Consider the following 26,347-nt stretch of genomic DNA (forward strand, 5'->3'; position numbering starts at 1 on the left):
GGTGGTGTACCTTGTATGTACCTGTACCTAGCCAAGAGGTAACCCGAATTCTTAGTGAATCCGTTCTATTGCATGTTCCCTGTAGAACTGAGTGAACCCGTAGGATAGGGAGACTCACTGAGATTTAGTAATCTCACCCCAATCCAACTTCTTATTTTTAGGTGGTTCGAGGCAGGATCGAGGCAAGGGTAAGATGACTTAGCTTCGATTCGGTGTTTCTTGGCGACGTGTTCTTTTGTAGTTCTTGATACTTTGTATCTTCATCTTTTGTAATATGGATATGTATTTGTACCATGTTGGAACTCATGTATTTTGGCTATGACAGTTTGGGCTTTTGTACTTGTACTTATACATTTATCCATTCCGCTGCTTATGTTTGTGATTTTTGAGTACCATTATAATGCCATATACGTATATCCTAGACAATGTATGTATGGGGTGTTACAAAGTATCAACAAGTTATTTATATTAACACATCATGAGAAAATCGAAGGAAATACTGCCATCAGGGAAAGAACCTTGAACCGACAATTTATGCTCATCAGAAATTTTAGAAATTCATACAACAAATATTATATAAGGGAGGTGACGCTTGAATTTAAACTCTCCATCAAGAACTTGTATGCAGCTTGTGTGGGATGAAAACTATCCCAAAATACATATTCTGATGCATTAGCACAAGTTCCTATGGAAAATGAATTGCACGCCGGACCAACTTCTAGCAAGCCTAACCCACAACAAGCCTTCCTTGCTTCAAAAAATCCTGTGAAAGTGTATTAATTCCACACATAAAAATAAATATATTAACTAACTTTCTTGTTCATAAGACTTAAATAAGATAGACTTTTAGGCCTGACAAAATTAAATTTCTTACCATAATGTGAAGGTCTTGTGACAAGCTCATATAATGGTGTGTAGATATCAAGCAACACCAATCTCAGGCCAGGAAGCATTTTTAGCAAATTCTCAGAAGTTAAGATAAGTTTTTTATTAAACTCAATGGCAATATTATTTAATTTTTCAACACATTGGTTGTTTTGAAAGCCATAAAGAGTGATGATTATAGGTACACAACCTACTGGAAGTAAAGTTGATACACCAATCTTCCTTGCTCCAAGTGCGTATAAATTCTATCAAGGACATACCATGCAAGATTAGAAATGAATAACAAATTATTTTTTCAAAAAAGAAATTTTTTATTTTCTATTCTTTTTTAATAGTTTTGAATCAACGGAGTTTAGTTATACCTCCAAATCTCTAAGTACTTTCGTAAATTATAGGGATAGATTTTAATGTAAACGCGAGGGGTGCAAGTAGAACTTATATTTGTTTCATTTATTGTTTGTTGAGAAATGTATTTCAATATAAGGAAAATATGTTATTTTCTTCATATTTTAATTTTTAATGATAAATTAAAAAAGATGATTAGACTCAAATTTTAACTATTATAAATTATTTAGCATAATTTGAACAAATCTTTATTGTTAAATAGAAATATGCTATTTAATACACATTATTGGTAAATTCAAAGGTTGCACCAGTGTCGTTTTCAAATTTAAAACAACTCCCTTTTATCTCTCAATAGATAAAAGAAACATATTTGCTTATAAACAAACCTAACATGTGGTTTTATAAACAACCAATCACAATTTTTTATTAATTAAAAAATAAAAATAAAATTTCCATATATATATATATATATATATATATATATATATATATATATATATATATATATATGCTTTTGGAGATAAGTTAAAATGAACATGAGAGATTCTCTTTTCATTTTCTCTTTACAAAAATAATTTTTAGACAACATATCTATGTAGAGAGAGCAGTTTACCTGAATGAAATTGAAATAACATTGTATAAGAATGTCTGAGAATTTATCAGGTGTATAAATAGTGTGGAGGATTGGACTTATGAAATAATTTTGTATAAAATCACCACTCCCAGCAACAACAAAATATACTGAACCAGATATAATTGATGATGCATTTGATTGACCAACTATTTTCTCCAGTTCCTTCTGGTAATCCCTGTAGAATTCTAGTTGTTTGCTTAATGAAAGGACATTCTACACCCATAAAACACACACAAAGTTACTAATCAATTAATATATTCATGTCAGTCATGTCACATAATGTAAAGAAAATAGTGAGAAATAATTTATTTTTTTACATATTGTGCAACTGTGGAGTAATGGTAACCGGTAGCAGCAGAGGCAAAGTTGGCACCATTTAAAAAGTTGTCGTCTCCTTTGGTAATTAAATTTAGGTAAGCTAGTTGGTAAGAGTTAAATCCAAAGAGTTCGGCTGCAATAAAAAAATTAATATAGGTTAAATAGAGGGAAAAAGAAGAAGAAAAGTAATTAAGTAATTTCATCCATAAAATTGTAAGTATTAAAAAGATTCATCAACTATTTTACTGATTAAGGAAAGTAAAATACATATATAATCTATTGTAAGCTTTCCATTGGAGAATCTTCCAGTTGGATAGTGATTTACAAAATCCCTTCCATATGGAAGGAAGTTTGCTTTAATAGCAGTAGGTAAATAATTGTTATCAACAAGAGAGTCTCCGAAAATGAATAATGCAGGAACTAGTGATTTTCCTTTCACCACATAAAGTAGCACAACAAAAAGAACAAATGAAGTAAATAAAGAACTTAAGAAATTCATTTTTTGAATTCCACTTTTGTAGAAGTATAATTTTCATGCAAAGAGAGAAGTGTTCTCCTTCTGAGATAGTGTATATATAGGGCAAAGATTGAAGAGAGAAGTGATGTCATCCTTCTAAGGTGGTCTATAAATAGGGGAAGGAGCTGGTTCTAGTATATTAATTTATTGCATATTTTTGGTAGCTAGACTGTCCTTCTAAGTAAATTGCAATTATTAAATATAAATAATTAATAAAGTGTCCTCGAGTTTGTAATAATTGAAGAGAAAAATCATGGTACCCAAATTTTGATAGTGTATGTATAGATCATCCAATCAATTTCTCAAAGTTTTATAATCACTAAGAATTAGCTAAAAAACATATAAATCATATAAATTTTCTAAATTGTGTTACAAGTTTTTTTTACATTATTTACCTATGTAAACTTTTTTTTTTCAATTTTAACATTTATTGTTGTTAGATAAGCAAGTATATAATATTAAATAATTAGAAAATTATAGACAAAAATAAATAAATAAAAAGTAAAGATTTATTAATATTTATTTCTAGATATCTAATAAATAAAAACTTACTAAATGAATAAGAACTTTTGCTAAGTTACTCTCACCCATGATAAATCAACTTTATGATTACTCCTTACCTACATCAAAACATTGTTACATCAATGTAGCTAATCAATGCATTTGAAAATAAAAAATTAATTGCATTCTTACCTCATACATCAACTGCGCTGTATTTTACATTGTATTGAGTGCTTTATTTATTAAAATAGCGGACAATTTACCTGCCATCACCACAACTTTATCCATCTTCTTCTCTTCATAAAAGATTTTAGTTACATATAGTGATTAAATATTAATGTGTCTAGATGGGTGTGCATTGAGGTAGAAAACCTTCAAGAATTATTTTACTTAAATTGTTTGAATATTTTATCATCTAATTAAATTTCAAAAACTATTCTAAATTATGCTTTTTTTTCTTATTATTACATTATAGAAACGTCACACACTCACCCGGAGGTGGAGAATTTAAAATAATTTATCATCCATATATTCATGCATTTGTAGAAGTGCTTTCTTAAATGGTTATATAGATGAAGAAGTCTATGTCCACCAACCTCCCGGCATTGAAGACTCTAAGTCTCCAAATCATGTTTTTAAGCTAAAGAAATCATTATACGGATTGAAGTAAGCTCCTAGAGCTTGGTATGAAAGATTAAGTTCTTTCCTTCTGGATAATGGCTTCACTAGAGGAAAAGTGGATACTACTCTCTTTTGTAAAACCTTTAAGAAGGATCTTTTAATTTGCCAAATTTATGTTGATGATATTATTTTTGGAACATCTAATGCTACACTTGGAAAGGAGTTTGCTAAGTCTATGCAGGCTGAGTTTGAAATGAGCATGATGGGAGAACTCAAGTATTTTCTTGGGATCCAGATCAATCAAACATTAGAAGGAACATATGTTCACCAAACCAAGTATGTGAAAGAACTTCTGAATAAGTTTAATCTTTCTGAAAGCAAAGAAGCAAAGACTCCTATGCATCCAACGTGTATATTAGGTAAGGATGAGGTAAGTAAGAAGGTAGATCAGAAGTTGTATAGAGGTATGATTGGATCTCTTCTATATCTTACTGCTTCTAGACCTGATATTTTATTCAGTGTCTGTCTGTGTGCAAGATTCCAATCAGATCCTAGAGAATCTCACTTAACAGATGTTAAGAGAATTCTGAGGTATCTGAAAGGTACTACTAATGTTGGTTTAGTTTACAGAATATCTAAAGATTACAACTAAGTAGGCTATTGTGATGCTGATTACGCTGGAGATAGAATAGAAAGAAAGAGTACTTCTGGAAGTTGTCAATTTCTTGGAAGTCATCTGATCTCCTGGTACAGTAAGAAGCAAGCTACCATTGCCCTCTCTACAACAGAAGCAGAATATGTTGCTGCTGCTGGATGTAGTACACAGATGCTCTGGATGAAAAGTCACCTAGAAGATTATCAGATATATGAGAGTAACATTCCCATCTTCTGTGATAATACTTCTACTATTTGTTTATCTAAGAATCCTATATTACATTCCAAAGCTAAACATATTGAGATTAAACATCATTTCATTAGGGACTATGTTCAGAAGGGTGTTATCTCCTTAAACTTTGTGGATACAGACCATCAATGGGCTGATATCTTTACAAAACCCCTTGCTGAAGATAGGTTTAAGTTCATTCTGAAGAACATCAGTATGGACTTATGCCCAGAATAAGAAGATGAGAAGTTCTGATGTATGGAATAGTTCTGAAATGACCTTGTTTTATTTTCTTATAAGAAGTTCTGATGATGATCAAATAGAATTTCTGATTCTGTTTTCACTAACGTTTCATTATCTAAGTTGATTCAGAAGTTATTTTAAAGTAAAACAGCTGTCACCAGCTTTCCAGATGTTGAACACGTGTTCACTCTATTTGGACAAGCACGCGTGCAGTTGAGGAGATGCCGCCCTAGGTAACTGTGCAAATCATTTCAAATGTTATATTATCTCTCCTAACGTCATTTCTCATTAAATGCATTATTTTTTATGTTTTCTTTTGTAATCATATTCATTCAAACACACATTGCATTTGTTTTCAAATCCGTTCCTATATAAACTCATCTTCATAACCATTCATCTATTTACATTCTCTCTCCTCCCTCATTATCATTTTCTTTCATCTCTCTCGATTCTCTTTGTTGCATAAACCCTAGTTCTAAACCGAATCTCAGAATCTCTTCATGCTTTCATCTTCGAGTTCACAAACGGAAATGTCTTCAGCACATCTTGTTCAACGCAAATTTGGGTATAGTCCTCTGAAGACTTGTTCCATTCCGAATGGAGAAATGGAAGTTTTGGCTGAAACAATGGTAGACTTTGAAAGTTTGCTAGAACATGGCTTCAATGTCAAAGATACTATGTTGGTTCAAGGTTGGTCAAACTACTTTGAGAGATTGATTGGACCAGTCTATCCTTACTTGGTGATGGATTTCTGGGCGCATGCAACCGTTACTCCAACTGCTATCATCATTTTTGTTCTAGGGCATGAAGTTGTTGTAACTGAGAAGATGATTAGTACGTTGTATGGTCTTGATGATTCAGAAGGAGTCACATGTGCTCTCCCTGGTAGAGTTGATTGGGAGAAAGTTGATAGAGAGTTGTCCGCCTACAGAGCTTCACCAAATCAGAATACTTCGTTGAAGCCTTTCTACAGAGTATGGGCTGACATTATTCTGGGAACTCTTTATCATAGAAAGAGATCTATTACTGCTACGTATGTGAATCAGGATCAGAAGTATGCTCTCTTCTGCATTGGAAATGGAATTAAGGTTAATCTCTCTAACATTCTATTTCAACATTTGAAGACAAATATTGAAGAATCAAGAGATGAAGAACGCAAGAAGTTTCCTGACTTCAAGAAGAACACTATTCCTCTTGCTAGAATGATTTCAGATATTCTGGTAGAGAGTGACCTGATGAATATTCTGAGAGCTGTTGGTACGCCAAAGTTTTTCACTGTCATTCAAGGACATGTTCTGAATGCAGTTGATCTTGAAAGGATGCTTCTGATTGAGAAGGTAACTTCTGCTCCAAGAATATTCCCAGATATTCTGGCCAGAAGATCTCCTGCTGATAACTTCTTACAGTTGTTCAAAGAAGAGCTACACAAGTCTGTCAAGCGCTACTTGAAGACATGTGTCATTGCTCAATCTTCTGTTGATCCTGCATGGATCAGAGGACGAACTCTTCCTTCTCTGGCTGAGTTAAAGAAGAAAGAACAGAAGAAGAAAGAAAAGAGATTAAAAAGAAAAGCATCAGAAGCAGAATCTAAGCCAGCAAAGAAGCCAAAGCTGCCTTATGATCCTCTCAAGGTAAACTCCAAAGAATATCAAGAGAAGCGCATTAGGGATTCCTTCCGTGCTTTAAGAGCTGCTCATTCCTCTCAGAGCAAACCTTCTCCTTTTGAACCACATAATACCTTCACCATACCAAACCCTCTTCAACCACCTCCTTCTACACAAATTCTTAACCCTACACCACTAAATATCATTCCCCCAACACCTTCTGATATTCCATCCTCATCCACCTTCACCACTGTTTCTACACCTTCTCTATCCCATCCCTTATCTTCCAGAAAATCCAAACCATACTGCCTTCTTTACCCTGACTACAAATTCACCTTCAATCCTCCTGAACCTCCTTCTCATATCTACCTTGAGCTGTTCAAGCTTGAATTCACCAGAAGGATGAAAACCTTGAGAGATGCTTTCTATAACAATCTAAATGATGTTTCTACTCGAAACCTTTGGAGATGCTTTCAGCAGGAATTTCAGGTTGAGGCTATGGACGTCCAGAGAAGATACGTGGCTGATGCACCTGGTTCTTCTGGATGTTTCTTGGAAGCTGATGATGGTAAGTACTATCACCCCATCAGAGATTGGAGATCTCTTGAAGAGAAGAAGTTCATTGATGAGTTGGAAGATGAACCTTGTCTGGATATGGTTGTGTACAAACCTCCATATTTTGTTCTGACTGGAGACTTCCAGTGGTTGTTCAACTGGCTAAGGGAGAATCCGTCTGAGAAGGCTCCTGACATGATCTTTCCTGAAGTTGTCTACCCTTTAGAAGTTGCTGCTCCCACTCCTCCAAAGAATCTGGCTGCTACTCTTCAAGCTCTTGAGAATAAAGATTCTGATCTTCCTGCTCCAGATTATTCAGAAGATGCTTCTATGGAAGAAGCTATTGCTGAGAAACAAGCTGATGAGAATCATCCTGCTGAGACAATTCCTGCTGAGGAAAATCAAGATGATGTTCTCATGATTGAGACTGCTGTTGAGAATGCTGTTCCACTGAATGCTGGAAGTGAAGCTTCTTCTGGTGAACCCTCCGTTCTTGTGAAGACCTTGGAGGCTATTCAAAAGAATCAAGCTGATCTAGCTTCTCGCCTGGACAAGCAAGAAGATACCAACAATGAGTTTCGCTCATTCATGAAGACGCAGGATGAAAGCAACACTGAGATTCAAAGCCTTCTAGCCAAGATAGTTTCTAAACTAGGCTAGTCGTAGTCAGTTGGTCTTAGCTGTCTCTTGTTTCTTGCATCTGTTTTTTGTGCATATATCTTCTTATCCATTGTATCTTCTGATTAATTCTGATGAATGAAATCTTTTATCTTCTCTCATATTGTTTGTTTTTCATCTAAATCTTTTATGCTTTTTGATGTTATGACAAAAAGGGGGAGAAAATGTGATAATTGATTTGATTTATTATATCAGTTGCTGGGAGTAAGTCTCAACATTTCTAACAAAATTTGCAAGTTCTATGTCTTTGAGATTTTTTGCAGGATTGAAGACATTCTGAAAAAGCTCAACATGAGAAGCAAAGACATGAGGAAAAGCAATTCTATAAAGAAACATGCTCATGGAAATTGAAGCAAGCTGAGTGTTGTGAGGCTTCAAGATCAGAAGCAAGAAGGAAGAATGTTATGATATTCTTGTGATAGAATATACTCTAACACATTCTTATACCTTATATGTTCTGATATATTTTATGTGCTCTGATACATATCTTATGATCTGATACACATTTCATGCTCTGACTCTTGATGTCTAGTTTGTTCTGAAACATTTTAGGATGTAGAGATGCTCTGATGACGCTCTGGTACATTCAAGAATGTTCTGATTCAATCAAGCATGCAATGATTCAAGAAGAAATTCAAAGCTCTGAAGCTGTCCTATGGAAGCAAGAAGCAGAAGCTCTGAATGTTCTGAAGTTCTAGGCATTTGTGAACGTCTCAACTGAAATGGAAAATACTCAGGGAAGTTCTTTATTTGTAAATTTCTTCCAGTATTTATTTCAGGGGGAGATTATTCATCTCTGGGGGAGATTGTTAATCTCAGGGGGAGACATATTCACACACTATGTTTATATGCTTATGCTATAACTGTGTATTTGCCTTTGGCCGTCTTTTATTCTGATTGCAAATTCATATCAATTATATATGTTTTTGTCATCATCAAAAAGGGGGAGATTGTTAGAACAAGATTTGTTCTGATCAATATTCTTAGTTTTGATGATAACAATGTATATGAATTTTGCTTAAGATAATGTGGTACTCTAATCCTATGCAATTTCCATTTCAGGAAATATATAAAGAGTATGCACAAAATCAGCGCAAGAAGCACTGACTCAGAAGGTTCAGCATGCAGAATCAGAACATGCTCTGGCAAGACATCAGAAGATGGTCAAGCAGAATCAGAACATGGTCTATTGAAGCATCATAGGAACTTGAGTTCAGAAGCAGAAGCACTGAAGTTCTCATGGTATCACGCTAGAAGTACTTCAAGGTCAGAAGACAAGAAGATGCTCTGCACCAAGCTGTATTGACTCTGATGAAATTCAAACGTTGTATCTACAAACATCAAATCAGAAGCAAGTACAAGATGGCAGGCTACGCTGACTTACAAAAGGAACGTTAGAAGCTATTAACGGCAAAGTTAGTTAAAGCAGGAAAAGCAAGGCTCGAGGTAGTTGTCAAAAGAGTGAAACATTAAATGCAATGCTGTACGGATCATGCAACGCATTAAATTCTCCCAACGGTCATCTTCTCAAAACGCCTATAAGTAGTGAAGTTCTGATCAGAAGCAAGGTTACCAATTTACGAATAACTTTTCAATCTTGCTGAAACTCTGCTGAAATCAAAAGCTATCAAAATTCATCTTCAACCTCACTTTATTGTAATATCTTAGTGAGAGTTAAGCTTAGAACTTAAGAGAAATATCACTGTTGTGATTAACGCTTATTAAGAAGCATTGTAATACTCTTGTAATATTTGTTTACATTCATTTGTAAAAGAACTAGAGAAGATCAAGTTGTGATCGGATTCTCTAGAAGTTTTAGAGGGTATCTAAGCATTGTGTTCCTAGAGTGATCAAGGTGTGATCAGAATACTCTAGAAGACTTAGAGGGTATCTAAGTGGAAAACCATTGTAATCAAGATTGATTAGTGGATTAAATCCTCAGTTGAGGTAAATCACCTTGTCAGGGGTGGACTGGAGTAGTTTATTTAACAACGAACCAGGATAAAAATCATTGTGCAAATTGTTTTTATCTTAAGAGTTTTAAAACTACACTTATTCAAACCCCCCCTTTCTAAGTGTTTTTCTATCCTTCACAACTTGCATATGAGGGCATATCTTCTTGCTGAAGAAGGAGATGGGATGACCACCTTGACATAAAACAACACCAATGGCCACTCCTGAAGCGTTTGTGTTTACTATAAAAGTTTTTGTAAAATCTGGTAGAGCTAAGACCGGCATGTCGGTCATTTTCTTCTTTAATTTTGTAAAGGCTAATTCTGCCTCTATACTCCATGTAAAATTAGTGGAACGCAAAAAATCACTGAGGGGAGCGACGGGAGTGGTGTAATTGCGCATAAAACAGCGATAAAATCCGGTGAGGCCCAAAAAACCACGAAGGGCTGTGAGCGAACGCGGTTGAGGCCAGTCCAAAATGGCCTTAACCTTTTTAGGATCGGGTGCAACACTATTAATAGAAATCACATGGCCTAAATAAACAACTCGGTCCACTACAAACACACATTTGTATAATTTCACAATAAAAGAATTGGACTTTAATACTCAAAAACCACCTACAAATGAGATAAGTGATCATTAAGGTTAACACTATAGATAAGAACATCGTCAGAAAAAACTAAAATGAACTTTTGTAAGTAAGGTCGTAATAAGTCGTTCATGGCAGATTGAAAAGTGGAAGGGGCATTAGTTAGCCCGAAGGGCATTACGAGAAACTCGTAATGTCCATCAAAAGTCCGAAACGCTGTCTTATACGTGTCCTCCGATGCAACCCTGATCTGTTGATAGCTAGATCATAAGTTCGACTTGGTTAAAACATTTGTTGATCCCGGTTCATCTAATAGTTCGTTAATGGTCGGGATGGGGAATCTATCTTTTATTGTTACCACATTTAGAGCGCGATAATCAACAAAAAAATGCCATGTTCCGTCTTTCTTGTTGACAAGTAAAATAGGAGATGAAAAGGGAATATTGTTGGGTACAATGACGCCATCGCGTAAAATGTGTTCAATAATAGTAGTCATAGAGGTTTTTTTGGGAATATTGGTAACGGTATGGCTTAATATTGACAAGAGGTGCATTTAGTAAGACGGGTATGTGATGGTCATGGGCTCTGGATGGGGGAAGTTCTGTGGGTGGGTGAAAAATTGAGGGGTACTGATTAAGTAAAGTAGAAAGTTTTGGGTGTAAGTTTGGGGGTAATTCTTCCAAAGGAGAATATTTTGTTTATGGATGGGAGTCTCTTTATGAGGTACTGGGTTGGAAAATCATGAGGTGTAGGGAAGAAACTGAATTAGTATGGAGAAGGTGGCGAAGTTGATGATAAGTGTATGTAATGGCTTGGAAATGGGATCACCTTGGAGGGTCAAGCGTAAGTCATTATGTGTAAAAGTAATGGAAGAAATTGAAAAGTCAGCCTGAATTGGGCCAAATGTGCGTAGCCAAGCCATACCGAGAACAACATCAGCTCCTTCGATTGGCAACAAGTAGAAGGGAAGGTGGAAGGGTCTGTCTTATAAAACAATGTGAACCTTATTACAAATGCCTTCGCACTGTAAATGGGATTTGTTTCCCACCATAACAGATAATTATGGAATGGTAGTAGCTTGTAGGTTTAAGTGATGAGCAATTCTTGGCTACATGATGTTATGGGTACTGCCTGTATCGACCAAAACCGTGTCCGAGAGTCCCCCAATTTGTCCTTTAAATTTGAGTGTTTGGGGTGAAAATTGACCTGTTAAAGCTTGAGTGGAATGCTGGAAATATGTGTCACGAATCTTCTTCAGCTAAAAGTAGGAGAAATCTATTAGTCGAACACCTGTGTGGTCTGATTGTGTTATGGTATGCTTGAATTGGAGTGGGCCTAGGTTATTAGGGGGTAAATCGCATAGAACACTGGATACCGTTGCGATGTGCTTGTGAGGGCCGTAGGGGGAACTTCCACAGTTGCAGTACACATTAGCGTTCTCGGTATGTTCTACACACCTGAGCTGCCATTGCGATGTGCATATGGAGGTCTTATAGGGCGTTTCTCCACTAGCGGTTACACATCGGCGTGCTTGGTATGGTGGAGAAGTAATGCCATGTACGCAACATTACTTTCGATTCGCCTCTAGTGATGCCATGTAGGCAAGATCACTAGGCTTTTGCCCGGTGGGCTCGTGTTGTCGAGATGGCGTTTTGTACTGAGCTGGCTGGGTCCCTCACACGTGCGTTTTGATGGTTGACGAGGCCGTGACGCCACGTAGGCAATGTCACCGCTGTAACTCGTCACAAACGGGGTGCCACTTAGGACTCGTTTGTTCCATCTTGCAGTGTGCCAGTACAAGTCTCTTGATGCGATGCACGGGCGTAACTCACTGAGGGTGTGGATTGTGTAGCCTAATGAGCGGGCTGTAACTTACTCCTAGTTATGTGACTTCCAATGGTGGTGTACCTTGTATGTACCTGTACCTAGCCAAGAGGTAACCCGGATTCTTAGTGAATCCGTTCTATTGCATGTTCCCTGTAGAACTGAGTGAACCCATAGGATAGGGAGACTCACTGAGATTTAGTAATCTCACCCCAATCCAACTTCTTATTTTCAGGTGGTTTGAGGCAGGATCGAGGCAAGGGTAAGATGACTTAGCTTCGAGTTGGTGTTTCTTGGCGACGTGTTCTTTTGTAGTTCTTGATACTTTGTATCTTCATCTTATGTAATATGGATATGTATTTGTACCATGTTGGAACTCATGTATTTTGGCTATGACAGTTTGGGCTTTTGTACTTGTACTTATACATTTATCCATTCCGCTGCTTATGTTTGTGATTTTTGAGTACCATTATAATGCCATATACGTATATCCTAGACAATGTATGTATGGGGTGTTACAAAGTATCAACAAGTTATTTATATTAACACATTATGAGAAAATCGAAGGAAATACTGCCATCAGGGAAAGAACCTTGAACCGACAATTTATGCTCATCAGAAATTTTAGAAATTCGTACAACAAATATTATATAAGGGAGGTGACGCTTGAATTTAAACTCTCCATCAAGAACTTGTATGCAGCTTGTGTGGGATGAAAACTATCCCAAAATACATATTCTGATGCATTAGCACAAGTTCCTATGGAAAATGAATTGCACGCCGGACCAACTTCTAGCAAGCCTAACCCACAACAAGCCTTCCTTGCTTCAAAAAATCCTGTGAAAGTGTATTAATTCCACACATAAAAATAAATATATTAACTAACTTTCTTGTTCATAAGACTTAAATAAGATAGACTTTTAGGCCTGACAAAATTAAATTTCTTACCATAATGTGAAGGTCTTGTGACAAGCTCATATAATGGTGTGTAGATATCAAGCAACACCAATCTCAGGCCAGGAAGCATTTTTAGCAAATTCTCAGAAGTTAAGATAAGTTTTTTATTAAACTCAATGGCAATATTATTTAAATTTTCAACACATTGGTTGTTTTGAAAGCCATAAAGAGTGATGATTATAGGTACGCAACCTACTGGAGGTAAAGTTGATACACCAATCTTCCTTGCTCCAAGTGCGTATAAATTCTATCAAGGACATACCATGCAAGATTAGAAATGAATAACAAATTATTTTTTCAAAAAAGAAATTTTTTATTTTCTATTCTTTTTTAATAGTTTTGAATCAACGGAGTTTAGTTATACCTCCAAATCTCTAAGTACTTTCGTAAATTATAGGGATAGATTTTAATGTAAACGCGAGGGGTGCAAGTAGAACTTATATTTGTTTCATTTATTGTTTGTTGAGAAATGTATTTCAATATAAGGAAAATATGTTATTTTCTTCATATTTTATTTTTTAATGATAAATTAAAAAAGATGATTAGACTCAAATTTTAACTATTATAAATTATTTAGCATAATTTGAACAAATCTTTATTGTTAAATAGAAATATGCTATTTAATACACATTATTGGTAAATTCAAAGGTTGCACCAGTGTCGTTTTCAAATTTAAAACAACTCCCTTTTATCTCTCAATAGATAAAAGAAACATATTTGCTTATAAACAAACCTAACATGTGGTTTTATAAACAACCAATCACAATTTTTTATTAATTAAAAAATAAAAATAAAATTTCCATATATATATATATATATATATATATATATATATATATATATATATATATATATATATATATATATATATATATATATATATGCTTTTGGAGATAAGTTAAAATGAACATGAGAGATTCTCTTTTCATTTTCTCTTTACAAAAATAATTTTTAGACAACATATCTATGTAGAGAGAGCAGTTTACCTGAATGAAATTGAAATAACATTGTATAAGAATGTCTGAGAATTTATCAGGTGTATAAATAGTGTGGAGGATTGGACTTATGAAATAATTTTGTATAAAATCACCACTCCCAGCAACAACAAAATATACTGAACCAGATATAATTGATGATGCATTTGATTGACCAACTATTTTCTCCAGTTCCTTCTGGTAATCCCTGTAGAATTCTAGTTGTTTGCTTAATGAAAGGACATTCTACACCCATAAAACACACACAAAGTTACTAATCAATTAATATATTCATGTCAGTCATGTCACATAATGTAAAGAAAATAGTGAGAAATAATTTATTTTTTTACATATTGTGCAACTGTGGAGTAATGGTAACCAGTAGCAGAAGAGGCAAAGTTGGCACCATTCAAAAGGTTGTCGTCCCCTTTGGTAATTAAATTTAGGTAAGCTGGTTGGTAAGAGTTAAATCCAAAGAGTTCGGCTGCAATAAAAAAATTAATATAGGTTAAATAGAGGCAAAAAGAAGAAGAAAAGTAATTAAGTAATTTCATCCATAAAATTGTAAGTATTAAGAAAATTCATCAACTATTTTACTAATTAAGGAAAGTAAAATACATGCAAAATCTATTGTAAGCTTTCCATTGGAGAATCTTCCACTTGGATAGTGATTTACAAAATCCCTTCCATATGGAAGGAAGTTTGCTTTAATAGCAGTAGGTAAATTATTGTTATTGCCAACATCAACAAGAGAGTCTCCGAAAATGAATAATGCAGGAACTAGTGGTTTGCCTTTCACCACATAGAGTAACACAATAAAAAGAACAAGTGAAGTAAATAAAGAACTTAAATAATTCATTTTTTGAATTCCACTTTTGTAGAAGTATAATTTTCATGCAAGGATAGAAGTGTTCTCCTCCTTTTGAGATAGTGTATATATAGTGCAAAGATGGAAAGAGAGAAGTGATGTCCTCCTTCTAAGGTGGTCTATATATAGGGGAAGGAGCTTGTTCTAGTATATTATTTTATTGGACAAACATATATTTTGGATGAAATAAATAATTTTATTTCATATTTTTGGTAGCTAGACTGTCCTTAGTAAATTGCAATTAATAAATCTAAATAATTAATAAAGTGTATAGTATCCTCAAGTTTGTAATAATTGAAGAGAAAATCATGGTACCCAAATTTTGACTGTATATTTATGTATGTAAATATTTATTTGTTCAATTTTATTTACCTAGTTAAAATAATGTATTTAATTTAATATTTATTGTTGTTAGATAAACAAATCTATAATATTAAATAAGTAGAAAATTATAAACAAAAATAAATAAATAAAAAAGTAAAGATTTATTAATATTTATTTTTAGATATTTAATAAGTAAAAACTTAATTGATAAGACCTTCTGCTAAGTTACTCTCATCCATGATAAATCAACTTTATGATTACTCCTTCTACATCATAACATTGTTACATCAATGTAGCTAATCAATGCATTTGAAAAAATAAAAAAGTAATTGCATTCTTATATCATACATCATTGCAGTTGACCTGTTACTGTTTTTTACATGTATTGAGAGCTTTATTTATTAAAATAGTAGACACTTTAATTGACATCACCATAAAAGATATGGTTGGGTGCAGTGATTCATTACTAATGTGTTTAGGTTGGTGTACATTGAGGTAGAGAACCTTCTAGAATTATTTTATTTTAATTGTTTGAATACTTTATCATCTAATTAAATTTTAAAAGCTATTCTAAATTATGCTTTTTTTTCTTCTTATTATTACATTATACAAATGTTACCCACTTATCATCAGGATGTGGAAAATTTACAATAACCTACATATCTGTATATTTGTGCTTTTTTAGTCTGTCTCGAGAACCTTAACTGCCATATGTGCTAATAATAGTTTGAGTCTTTTTGTTCTCCTCTGAGAGTGTTAATGTTGCTTAGTGAAAATTGGTTTCGTTTTTCCGGGTCTTTGGTTAGAGAGATCTAGCCAGTGATCTTTTATGTGCTTTCTCGGTGTACCTCGAAAACCTTATATGTCATCCGCGTCAATACCAAATAGAGTGTCTTCGTCTTCTTCAAGAAGTGTGCTTGCTGCTCAGTGAGCGACTGGTGTAATTTTCGCGGGTATTTGGTTTAGGAGATTGAGCGAGTGATCTTTTATTATCACTACTACAAATAACGCTTGTAACGTCAGACGCGAAAAGCGTTTAACCTTGATAACTAGGCGAGGTAACGAAGGACATCATGAAAAGATAGCACTTAACACCTCGGTGTTTTAAACACTGAGGTTAAAGTGTTAAAAGGTCATGGGTTCGATCCCAAAGAACTACATATTTTATTTTTCTAAATTTTGTTAAGCGTGTCATAAACCTTTCGTTTTTATTTAATATCCAAACTAATAAGTTACTATTTTACCTTGGGTTTATATGGTAACCGAGGGGTTTAATCTCATTTTTTTGCTATATTTGTACCAATTTCACTAGCGTTTATTTTTTTTCCTGAATCATTTTCACTGGCCTGTATCGTATCATTAAAAATCTATTAACTTTACTTAAGAAGATGTAATTTTCCCATCTATTTTTCTGATGGGCGGAGCGAAGCGATTGCGTGGGCGTCCAAAAGCGACGGTGCCGACAACACCGCTTTGCACTTCATCACCGGCGAGCCAACCAGTGAAACCACCAAAGAAGAACGATGAGGAAGAAGGGAGTAAGAGCGGGACAGTAAGCAATTCCAATGTGGATTCATCAACGGGTAACATCAAAGAGGCCGTTACGACTGAAACCCTAAATTTGAAGAGTGAAGAACCTCGCAGACTATGGGTAGACGTCATCAGCGACAATCGAAACCCTGCGAAAGGACGAGCTATGGCGTATATAGCACGAAGTGTAACAAATGGAGAAATTGAGGTTGAAATTAATGATGAAGACATCGCTTCAGAACTTCAATTTTGGAAAAATGCACTCATTTTGTATGTGATGGGTGAGGACTTGAGCTTGCACGCAATAAAAAACTTTATGCAGAAGGCATGGAACTTTGTTCAACTAGCTACCTGATTTGTTTTACCATGATGAGGGATACTTGATCGGTCACCATTTCTATTAAATTATGTCTTTCATCCAGCACAAATTCATCATCTCGGTAACATATTCAGTTGTTTTATTGCTTTTTAAGTTAAGTTTATCATATTTATTAATTTATAGTATTGCATTGCATTTGGTTTAAAGTTTATGTCAAAAGATCTTCTTTATGCTTCGATTTGGTAGTGTTAGTGTTGCAGGTTGATGCATAGGTTCATAAGGACTAAAAGCTGAATGTTGGACGCTCCGGAAAGCCAAAAGTTGAAAAATCAGGATCAACACGGGCGCCCGTGTTAATCAACACTGCCCGTGTTGATGGGCCTGCATCAAAGAAAAAGCTACGTCAAACAGTAAATCAACACGGGCGCCCGTGTTAATCAACACTGCCTGTGTTGATGGGCCTGCAGCAAAGAAAAAAGTCACGTGAAACAGTAAATCAACACGGGCACCCGTGTTAATCAACACGGCCCGTGTAGATGGATGCGGACAGAAACTTCACTTTTTGATCTGTTTTACTCTATCTTGTATTAAGGGTACTTTGGACTTTTTATGGACACTAAGACTGATGCTAATACTATTTAAACAAGGTTTGTGTAAGGAGAGAGGGACTTTTGACAGATTAGAGAAAAGAATACAATAGAAGATTGGAGAAAGCAAGGGTTTGGGAGAGAAGAAGATCTTCATGAACGGAAGCAATTGAAGATTCAATCTCCTCCAATTTCTTGTAATGTCTTTATTCATTATTATGTTTTCTTTGATTACTATGAGTAGCTAAACCCCCCAATGCTAGGGGGTGGCTCTGATTTCACTTTGTAATGACTCTGAGTTTGCAATTGCAATAACAATCATGTTTTTCATTGTTGATTTATTCTCTTGATGTTTCTAATGCTTTTCCTTTCGGACAAATCGGAATTGATGTATGATTATCGTTTAGGTTGGACAACCATTGATAATGCTTTCATGAGAATATGCTATAATTGATATTACCTAGGACTAGGATTACCTTATAGTAACCGGATATTCTTGATAACTTAATTGCTTGATTTCATTGTAAATCTCTAAGGACTTAGGGTTTAGGATGAAGGATCAAAGGTTTTTTCACTAAGGACTTAGGATCAAACAACCTTAAGAACCGGTAATTGATTATTGAAAATAAGTTGTTGCAATAGAGATTTCAGAGTTGTTACAATGTCAATCATCCACTATCCCTAGCATGTTACTCATATTTGTTAAAAAGTCAATTTCATTTACTGCTTATTTTACTTTTCGCTAAGTGATAATAACCAAACAAAATCCAATTGCAGTTTTTGTTTAATTGAACTTTGAATTGAACTCATCATTCCTGCGCAGTCCCTGAGATCGATATTTGGGGAATTTTCCCTATTATTACAAGAGGCAAAATAGTACACTTGCTATTTTACCGATCAATACTTCATCCTTCGATTCAAGAATTCTGAGGATATGGATTTGATGCTGATGAAGGGACCTTATACCATCTGAGGCATGCCTGTGCTGATCAAGGAGTGGAATTCAGAATTCAATTTGAAGAATGACCTTCTTCGGACTCTTCCTATATGGATCAAATTGCCTATGCTTCCTCTCCAATTATGGGGTGCATCCAGCCTGAACAAGATAGGTAGTGCATTGGGAAATCCCTTGGTGACAGATGAATGTACCACTCACAAATTGAGAGTTTCTTATGCTCGAATCTTGGTGGAGATGGATATTACAAAGAAGCTACCAGAGGAGATAACAATCAAAGATAATAGTGGTCAAAAAAGGAAACAAGCGGTTGAATATGAATGGCTCCCAAAGTATTGTGAAAAATGCCAACAAGTGGGACATAATTGTGGAGAGAAGCCTAAGATAAAACAGTGGGTGCCAAAACCTAAAAAGCCTGAGTTACCTAAAACAGTTGAAGAGGAAAAGAAAGCTGAAGAGGAAAAGAAAGCTGAAGATGGTAAATATGCAGAGGTAGTCTCAACACCTAAGCATAATGGAGGTGGAGAGGCTGATGCTGGCAATGACTGGACAAAAGTTCACAAGGCAGGAAGAGATACAGGTAAGAATCACCTTTTCCCTGACTCTGTTCATCAAATAGATTGTCTAAATGGATTTGAAGCAGTAGGGGTTTTGAATGACCACCTAAGTGTTGTGGATAGGGGCCCATGTTAATAGCCTAGAATATTAGGGGGCTAAATAAGGATAGGAAAATTAGGTAGATTATCTCCCATCTCCTTAAATTCCAAGCTGACATAGTTGTTCTAATTGAAACAAGAGTTAAAAAGGATAAGGCTAAAGCAATTGAGACAAGCTTAAGCTGAAGGGTGATTATATTGATAACTATTAGCACCATCATAATGGTAGAATCTGGATCCAGTGGGATGATTCTAAAGTGGATATTGGGCCTGTTAGGAGTTCTAGTCAATACATCCACTGTGGAGTGTATGATAGAAGGGGGAACTTGAAATTTTGGATGACTGCCATATATGCTCTGAATGAGTTGGATAAGAGGAAAAAGCTCTGGAAAGACTTGAAGGATATACAAAAACACTATGTGGGACCTTGGTGTGCTATAGGTGATTATAATAATGTTGCAAATGCAAATGATAGAGTTGGAGGAAAGATGATTGTGGAAGCTGAGTATGCAGACTTTAATGATATGCTAACTTCTACAGGGATGTGTGAGATGGAGAGCAAAGGTGATTTCTTCACATGGTCTAACAAGCAGGCTGAGAATCCTATCTATTCTATGATAGACAGGTTAATTTCTAATACTGAATGGTTTCAGGAGAATACAGACCTTGTGCTTAATGTCCTACCACCCCATATTTCAGGTCATGCAATGTTGTATCTGAGTAAACCTGATATAGCAAGACAGAAAAAGAGATTCAGGTTCAATAATAGCTGGATAGATATTGAGGGGTTCCAGGATTGTGTGAAGCAAAGCTGGACTAAACCTAAGAGGGGGAGGCCCATGGAAATTCTTTAGGGAAGATTGATGAGACTACAGCCTATTCTCAGAAAACTGCACAAACCTATGAATGAAATTCAAAGGAAAATTGATGATACCAGGAAGGAGTTAGACTTGGCCTACACAGTGATCAAATCCAATCCTATGGATAAGAACATTATAGAAAAAATAAGAAGATGTACTGAAGATTTAGTGAAATGGAATGAGATGGAAGAGAATAGCATGATGCAAAGGAGTAAGATTGATTGGCTTAGGATGGGAGATGGGAATAATGCTTTTTTCCATGCCTATGTCAAAGCTAGAAACAGCAACAAGAGTGTCCAATTCCTGCAGAAAGATGATGGTACAATTCTGACTACTCAGAAAGATATTTAAGAGGAGTTCCTCATGCTTTATAAGAATCTTATGGGGAAGACTAATGATAGTACTACTCATATAGACATTGATGCTATGAGGAAAGGAAAACAGATTAATAGGGATCAAAGCAACTGGTTGATCAGTCAGGTGACTATTGATGAGATTGAGAATGCCCTCAATGGTATAGGTGATAATAAGTCCCCAGGTATGGATGGTTATGGGGCTAAGTTCTTTAAGGCCTGTTGGAGTATTATAAAGGAAGATGTATGTGCTGCAGTCTATGAGTTCTTCCATCAGGATAGGATCCTTAAGGATTTCACCAGAACTGGAGTTACTCTCATTCCAAAAACTGGTGAGGCCAAAATTGCAAGAGATTATAGGCCTATAGCAGGATGCTCTACCTTTTACAAGATCATTTCTAGGATTATGACTCAGAGATTGGGGAAGATCCTACCAAGTATTGTAAATATTAACCAGGCTGCTTTTATCCTTGGCCAAGTCATTCACAAACATATGTTGCTTGCATTTGAATTGTTAAGGGGCTATACAAGGAAGAGTGGTACACCAAGATGTATGCTTCAACTGGATCTACAAAAGGCCTATGATATGGTGGATTGGTATGCCTTGGAGTAGGTGATGCTGGAAATTGGTATGCCAAGGGAGTTTACAAGGTGGATCCTCACTGTTGTCACTAATGTTTCTTATGAGTTCAACATAAATGGGCATACTACTGAGAGAATGATGGCAAAGAGAGGGTTAAGACAGGGTGATCCTATCTCACCTCTACCGTTTGTTCTCATGATGGAGTACTTTGATAGATTGATGGTTAAAATGCAAGATACCTTGATTTTAAGTATCACTCTAGATGCAAGAAGGCAGGTATCACCAACCTCACATTTGCAGATGACATACTTTTATTTTTGCAGAGGTGATAAAAAATTAATACATACTATGATGAGCACTGTGAATATCTTCTCTGCTTCAACAGGATTAGTGATCAACCCTAACAAATTCAGAGTTTATTGTGGAGGGATGCAAAGGACACCATATCTCAAGTTTCTGACTTTGTTAAGGGTAAACTTCCTATGAAATACCTAGGAGTGCCAATAACTTGTAAGAGACTTACTATTAATCAATATATGCCCCTGATTGAGAAAACCATTCATAGGCTGAAGCACTGTACTGTGAAACTGTTGAGATATTCTGGAAGAATCATGTTGGTAAAGAGTGTGATTTTAGCCATTGCCCAATACTGGATGCAATGTATGCCCTTGCCCCAAACTGTTATAGATAAAATTGACAGGCTATGCAGAACCTTTATATGGACTGGCAACACAGAAGTGAGCAAAAAAAGCCTCGTGGCTTGGAGCAATGTGTGTAGGCCAAAAAGTCAAGGTGGACAAGGTATTATAAATCTGACTAAATGGAATAAGATCACTATGCTGAAATACTTGTGGAACTTGTGTAGGAAGTCTGATAACCTTTGGGTGAAGTGGATTCATATAGTTTACCTCAAAGGGAGAAATGCTATGGATGCTATGGTTTCCAAGAGCAGAACCTGGGTGCTTAACAGAATTCTAGATATGCGAGAGGTAGCTCAGCAACATCTCACCTTATGGAATAGAATGAAAAATCAAAGTAAATTTAAGATGAGTATGTTTTACATGGCTATGTGTGAAGCTAGAGAAATTGTTGAATGGATATTCCTATTTCATCAGAATGCAGCAAGACCTCGATCTCAGTTTATAACATGGTTAATTTGTCATGGTAAACAAGCTACCTAGGACATACTGCTAAGGTTTAATATGATAGATGATAGCATATGTAGCATCTGAAAAAGGGCAGAAGAGAGTAGGGATCACTGTTTCTTTGAATGTGATTCAAATGCAGAAATTTGGAAAAAGGTTTTGACCTGGTTGAACTATGATCATCAGCCTCTAAAGTGGCAGGAGGAATTAAAGTGGGTACTCAAAGCTACATCCAAGAAAGGGACAAGGGCTAAACTGTTGAAAATGGCTTTCACTAAACCTGTCTATGGCATTTGGGCAAGAAGGAACGATATAGTTTTTAAACATACTAGTCACACTGATTATGTACAGAATATTATTGATTGTATAGTTTATAGAAGCTGGAATTACATTAAACTTAGGAATTATATAGGCCAATTGATGTTCTAGGTTGTTTTTCTTGTGGGTGGATCTATAAATCACCACTGTATTATTGTTTTTTGCTGGTAATAATATATCATTTACTTCAAAAAAAAAACTATTAACTTGCATGTATCATTTTTTACATAGAAATTATAGACTTGAAATATATCATATCATTTTAAACAAATTGTACAAATTTAAATGTAATCACCAGCAAGACAGAATACGCACATTTGACATTTGCATATTTGCACATCAAATGAAAGAACCTCTTTTCATATACAAATTAAGATTACAGCAACCAAGAAAAACTATTGTTGTTGTAGAGATTCATAACAAGATAAAAATAAACTCTCCCAACGTGATCGAATGTCATCAATTTCTTCTTTCGAGTATGGTGTTTCGTTACTAAGCTCCTATAATTAGAACTAAATTTAAACTATGATAAGCTAAAAAACAACATTAACTTATAGGTATATGCATATGTGTGTATATATTGATTAAGCTAATACCTTAATCTTCATCCATCCATTTGTAATGCGTCCGGAGAGAATATGAAGCATATATCTCTTAACATAGTATCCACAAAATAGTTGTTGGGTTGTTTTCTCCACTACAAATAATTTTGATTTATTTATGTCACACTAATACACAAAAATAATAAAATTTCAAAAACCACAAGTAATATACTTACTTTTGGTTTAACATAGTGTGGCTTTTGACCAATAAGATTCTTTTTGTGCGCATTAAATTCCTCCATCGCTTTACACATGTCGGTTAAAATTATATATGAATAAAAACTATTCAATTATAAAGTTAAATATGAGTATTGAAAATAATATCACTTACCCATTCAAAGCGTTAATCACAACCTCTGGCAGTCCAGAGTGCAATGAGCATAACAAAACTATAGTATTTTTCTTCGGGCATATGACTAGTAGTTGCCAAGGTCTCTTGCATAAACATTCAGAATAATTAATAACATGGATAAAATGATTTATAAATGAAAACACAAATTAAAATATACTTACTCGCGGTAAAATGGGGCCAACTAACAATCTTTGGTGTTCCCTTTCTCCATAAACTTGTCTTGTAAGTAATTCTTTATTTCATGTTTTGGAGAATCGCTAGTAAGAGCAATCTTCGTAGCATCTAAGATACAATACTTGTTTATAAGCTTCCTTTCAGCACATAACTCATGGATGTGCTTGCCAGGGTAAATATTTATGTTAAAGTACAAGAAAGTATGAATATAAATAGAAATTGACATAAAAATTATAATTACGAGCACTACAATTATAATACGAAACTGTCTAGCAACTCATTCCCCTTCAAAAGTTCATGTATAGAGAGCTTAGAAAGTACAAAGAACTACTTTGGATCATGACTTAATTGAATACTCCAGATTGGATCTTCATTAATATTCGTCATCATCTCTAGTCTCTCAACACTATTTTGATTTGGTGGTGAAGGTTCAACACTGCCCTAGTTGACATAAAAACTATGTGCCACACTTGTACCACTCATAACTTTCTCAACCACATTCTCTCGAATTTCCAACTGATCTAAGTTTGTGTGACTGAATATACCCAACAAACTCAATTTATGCTTCATAAAAATGACATAAATATAATCCAAAATTGAAATACATAGACAATAATAACAACAACTTACAACTTATACCTCAAGAACATCGCAGGTACACCTCTCGAACATATTCTCCTCATTTATCCTCTCTCACTCCTCGTGCTCCTTCTGGACACTCTGTAACACCCCATATTTTCCAGTATTTAATTTATTTAGAATTTAAATTAATTATTTGGATTATTCGGTATTTTATTGGATTATTGGAGAAACTATGAAAATAACGCTGTTGGACCAGTGTCGTGATTAGTAGATGGGAGGTGCTAAGTGTTAGGCCTTACTAAAGTTGGATTTTATTTTATTTTCATAAAACAAGGAAATAAGGGGAAAGAAGAAATTAGAAAGCAAAAGAGGAGAATAGCAAAAGAACGTGAAAGAATCAAGAGAAGATGAGAAGCACATTCAAGGGCATTTGGCTAAGGTAAGGGGTGACAATCCATTTATCCTATATTATTAGTTTAGATATGATAGAACTGATTTATGTGTATTTTTCAAGTCGATTGAATTTTTCGTTTTAGGATTTTTGGGGTTTTGGAAGTTTAGGTTATTTTGAGTGATTTGATGAAATTGATGGAATGATGAATGTGTTTTGTGTTAAATGACCCCTAAAAAGTGTTAGAATTGTGTTAGGATATGTTATTTGGTGATGTTTTAGTATGGGGACCGTTTTGGTGCGATTGGATTGGAATTGGGAGAAGAGGGATGCCAAAATCGCACAGCAGAAATTATGGTTTTGGTGCATAGCGTCGGGCGGACGGATCGAAGCTTCGGGCCAGCGTGCGCCCACACATCTCTGCCGGGAGAGCGTAGCGGGTGAAGGGATGTCACACTACCGCCTCAGAGCCCCGGGCGAGCCAGTCTAGGAGCCGGGCGAATGAGCCTAATTGTGCAACTTTTATTTTTTGTATCTTTTGAACCGTAGGTCCGTTTCAAGGGCCGTTTTGGGCATTGTAAAGTTAATAAAATAATTTATGTGATAAAATGGTGATATGGGTAGTGGCTGATTTTTTTATTTAAATATTCGTATTTAATTATGTTGGTGAATTATACATTGTATGCATGTATTGTTAAGTGTTACAATGTGATAATGTGGTGATGATATGTTGTGATATTGAGGTGATATTGATATGATATTAAGTGTGATTATGTACAATTGATTATTGAATAATGTTGAACATGAACATACTAAATTCGGTGATGTGGTGTTGATATGATTTGCTCATCATGATCGGTGATGATGGTAAGTATGTTAGATGTTTGTGCATGCATTCATAATCATTTGGTGGCTGAATCCGGGCGATGTTTTGGATTAGTGGATGGCATAATTCCCATTGTGGGGAATTAGTGCTGGCATGGCCGTATCTCGGTTATGTTTAGATCAGTCGTATGAGTTAATCCCATGACAAATTGGTACCACATGCATAGTGTCAGTGCATTGCATTTATATTGTTATAACATGATTGGGAGATTTCCAGTGTTATTTCACGGTGATGTAGTTGATTGTATTTTGTGTTGTCTGGTGAATATTTTCTGAATATCTAACTACATTGCAATTGGGTGGATAATGCGCTGATGATGTTTTTTTGTTATGAACTTATAATATAGTTTAATTGTGAAATGTCTCACCCTTACTGTTGACATTTTTCAGATTGAGGAGTAGCGGTTTTTGGCTTTGGTGAGGATAGCTTATAGGCTACTCCGTCTAGTTTAGCGTCGGTGTCATGCTCTGATCTGTAACACTGGGGAACGCTTGTTTTTTTACTTGATTGTTATACTTTCAGTTTATTGATTTTGTTGGATTATATTATTTGGTTTATGAACTGGTGATTGGTGTTTATAAGTGATAGTTATGTTATTCAGTTTTAAAATTATTTTCGCTGTGTTGAACATGGTTCACTAAAATGAGATTTTTGTTCCTCGTGAAGCATGACAATCTATATGACATACTGTTTATTTTGAATTGTGACATCCTTGTTCCATGTTTACTCTGAATTATTTATATATATTCGCGGGGGTTAAGAGTGGTGTTACACACTCTTC

General features: G+C 35.2%; 4 protein-coding genes across 4 annotated transcripts; 2 read left to right on the forward strand and 2 right to left on the reverse strand.

The window, feature by feature from the left end:
• Nucleotides 1–572: 572 nt before the first annotated feature.
• Nucleotides 573–2,681, reverse strand: LOC131635984 (GDSL esterase/lipase At5g22810-like). Its single transcript, XM_058906617.1, has 5 exons — nucleotides 2,450–2,681; nucleotides 2,182–2,315; nucleotides 1,844–2,077; nucleotides 875–1,130; nucleotides 573–763 (listed from the first exon to the last, which is right to left on the reverse strand). Exons 1-5 carry the CDS (start codon nucleotides 2,679–2,681, stop codon nucleotides 573–575), a joined length of 1,047 nt encoding a protein of 348 aa, XP_058762600.1.
• Nucleotides 2,682–12,700: 10,019 nt separating this feature from the next.
• On the reverse strand, nucleotides 12,701–14,970 carry LOC131635990 (GDSL esterase/lipase At5g22810-like). Its single transcript, XM_058906623.1, has 5 exons — nucleotides 14,700–14,970; nucleotides 14,432–14,565; nucleotides 14,094–14,327; nucleotides 13,099–13,354; nucleotides 12,701–12,987 (listed from the first exon to the last, which is right to left on the reverse strand). The coding sequence occupies exons 1-5, from the start codon at nucleotides 14,938–14,940 to the stop codon at nucleotides 12,797–12,799; spliced, it is 1,056 nt and encodes a 351-aa protein (XP_058762606.1). The 5' UTR covers nucleotides 14,941–14,970; the 3' UTR covers nucleotides 12,701–12,796.
• Nucleotides 14,971–18,685: 3,715 nt separating this feature from the next.
• LOC131635985 (uncharacterized) lies at nucleotides 18,686–20,174 on the forward strand. The gene is made up of 2 exons (XM_058906618.1): nucleotides 18,686–19,312; nucleotides 19,533–20,174. Exons 1-2 carry the CDS (start codon nucleotides 18,686–18,688, stop codon nucleotides 20,172–20,174), a joined length of 1,269 nt encoding a protein of 422 aa, XP_058762601.1.
• Nucleotides 20,175–21,149: 975 nt separating this feature from the next.
• On the forward strand, nucleotides 21,150–22,690 carry LOC131635986 (uncharacterized). Its single transcript, XM_058906620.1, has 3 exons — nucleotides 21,150–21,392; nucleotides 21,530–22,280; nucleotides 22,404–22,690. The coding sequence occupies exons 1-3, from the start codon at nucleotides 21,150–21,152 to the stop codon at nucleotides 22,688–22,690; spliced, it is 1,281 nt and encodes a 426-aa protein (XP_058762603.1).
• Nucleotides 22,691–26,347: the final 3,657 nt, after the last annotated feature.

The sequence above is a fragment of the Vicia villosa genome, unplaced genomic scaffold (assembly GCF_029867415.1).
Source record: "Vicia villosa cultivar HV-30 ecotype Madison, WI unplaced genomic scaffold, Vvil1.0 ctg.001605F_1_1, whole genome shotgun sequence".
Classification (NCBI taxonomy): Eukaryota; Viridiplantae; Streptophyta; class Magnoliopsida; order Fabales; family Fabaceae; genus Vicia; species Vicia villosa.

What these genes read in the sequence shown, in the direction of transcription:
- LOC131635986 (XM_058906620.1), top strand. Translation starts at nt 21,150, where the DNA reads ATGCTGGAAATTGGTATGCCAAGGGAGTTTACAAGGTGGATCCTCACT. An exon ending in CTCTAGATGCAAGAAGGCAG is followed by an intron (nt 21,393 to 21,529) that starts GTATCACCAACC and finishes TAACAAATTCAG; the next exon opens with AGTTTATTGTGGAGGGATGC. An exon ending in AACATGGTTAATTTGTCATG is followed by an intron (nt 22,281 to 22,403) that starts GTAAACAAGCTA and finishes ATTCAAATGCAG; the next exon opens with AAATTTGGAAAAAGGTTTTG.
- LOC131635990 (XM_058906623.1), bottom strand. Translation starts at nt 14,940, where the DNA reads ATGAATTATTTAAGTTCTTTATTTACTTCACTTGTTCTTTTTATTGTG. An exon ending in ACTCCACAGTTGCACAATAT is followed by an intron (nt 14,328 to 14,431) that starts GTAAAAAAATAA and finishes TTATGGGTGTAG; the next exon opens with AATGTCCTTTCATTAAGCAA. An exon ending in GTTATTTCAATTTCATTCAG is followed by an intron (nt 13,355 to 14,093) that starts GTAAACTGCTCT and finishes TGTCCTTGATAG; the next exon opens with AATTTATACGCACTTGGAGC.
- LOC131635984 (XM_058906617.1), bottom strand. Translation starts at nt 2,681, where the DNA reads ATGAATTTCTTAAGTTCTTTATTTACTTCATTTGTTCTTTTTGTTGTG. An exon ending in ACTCCACAGTTGCACAATAT is followed by an intron (nt 2,078 to 2,181) that starts GTAAAAAAATAA and finishes TTATGGGTGTAG; the next exon opens with AATGTCCTTTCATTAAGCAA. An exon ending in CACAAGACCTTCACATTATG is followed by an intron (nt 764 to 874) that starts GTAAGAAATTTA and finishes ACACTTTCACAG; the next exon opens with GATTTTTTGAAGCAAGGAAG.
- LOC131635985 (XM_058906618.1), top strand. Translation starts at nt 18,686, where the DNA reads ATGCCTGTGCTGATCAAGGAGTGGAATTCAGAATTCAATTTGAAGAAT. An exon ending in ATGGATTTGAAGCAGTAGGG is followed by an intron (nt 19,313 to 19,532) that starts GTTTTGAATGAC and finishes GATAACTATTAG; the next exon opens with CACCATCATAATGGTAGAAT.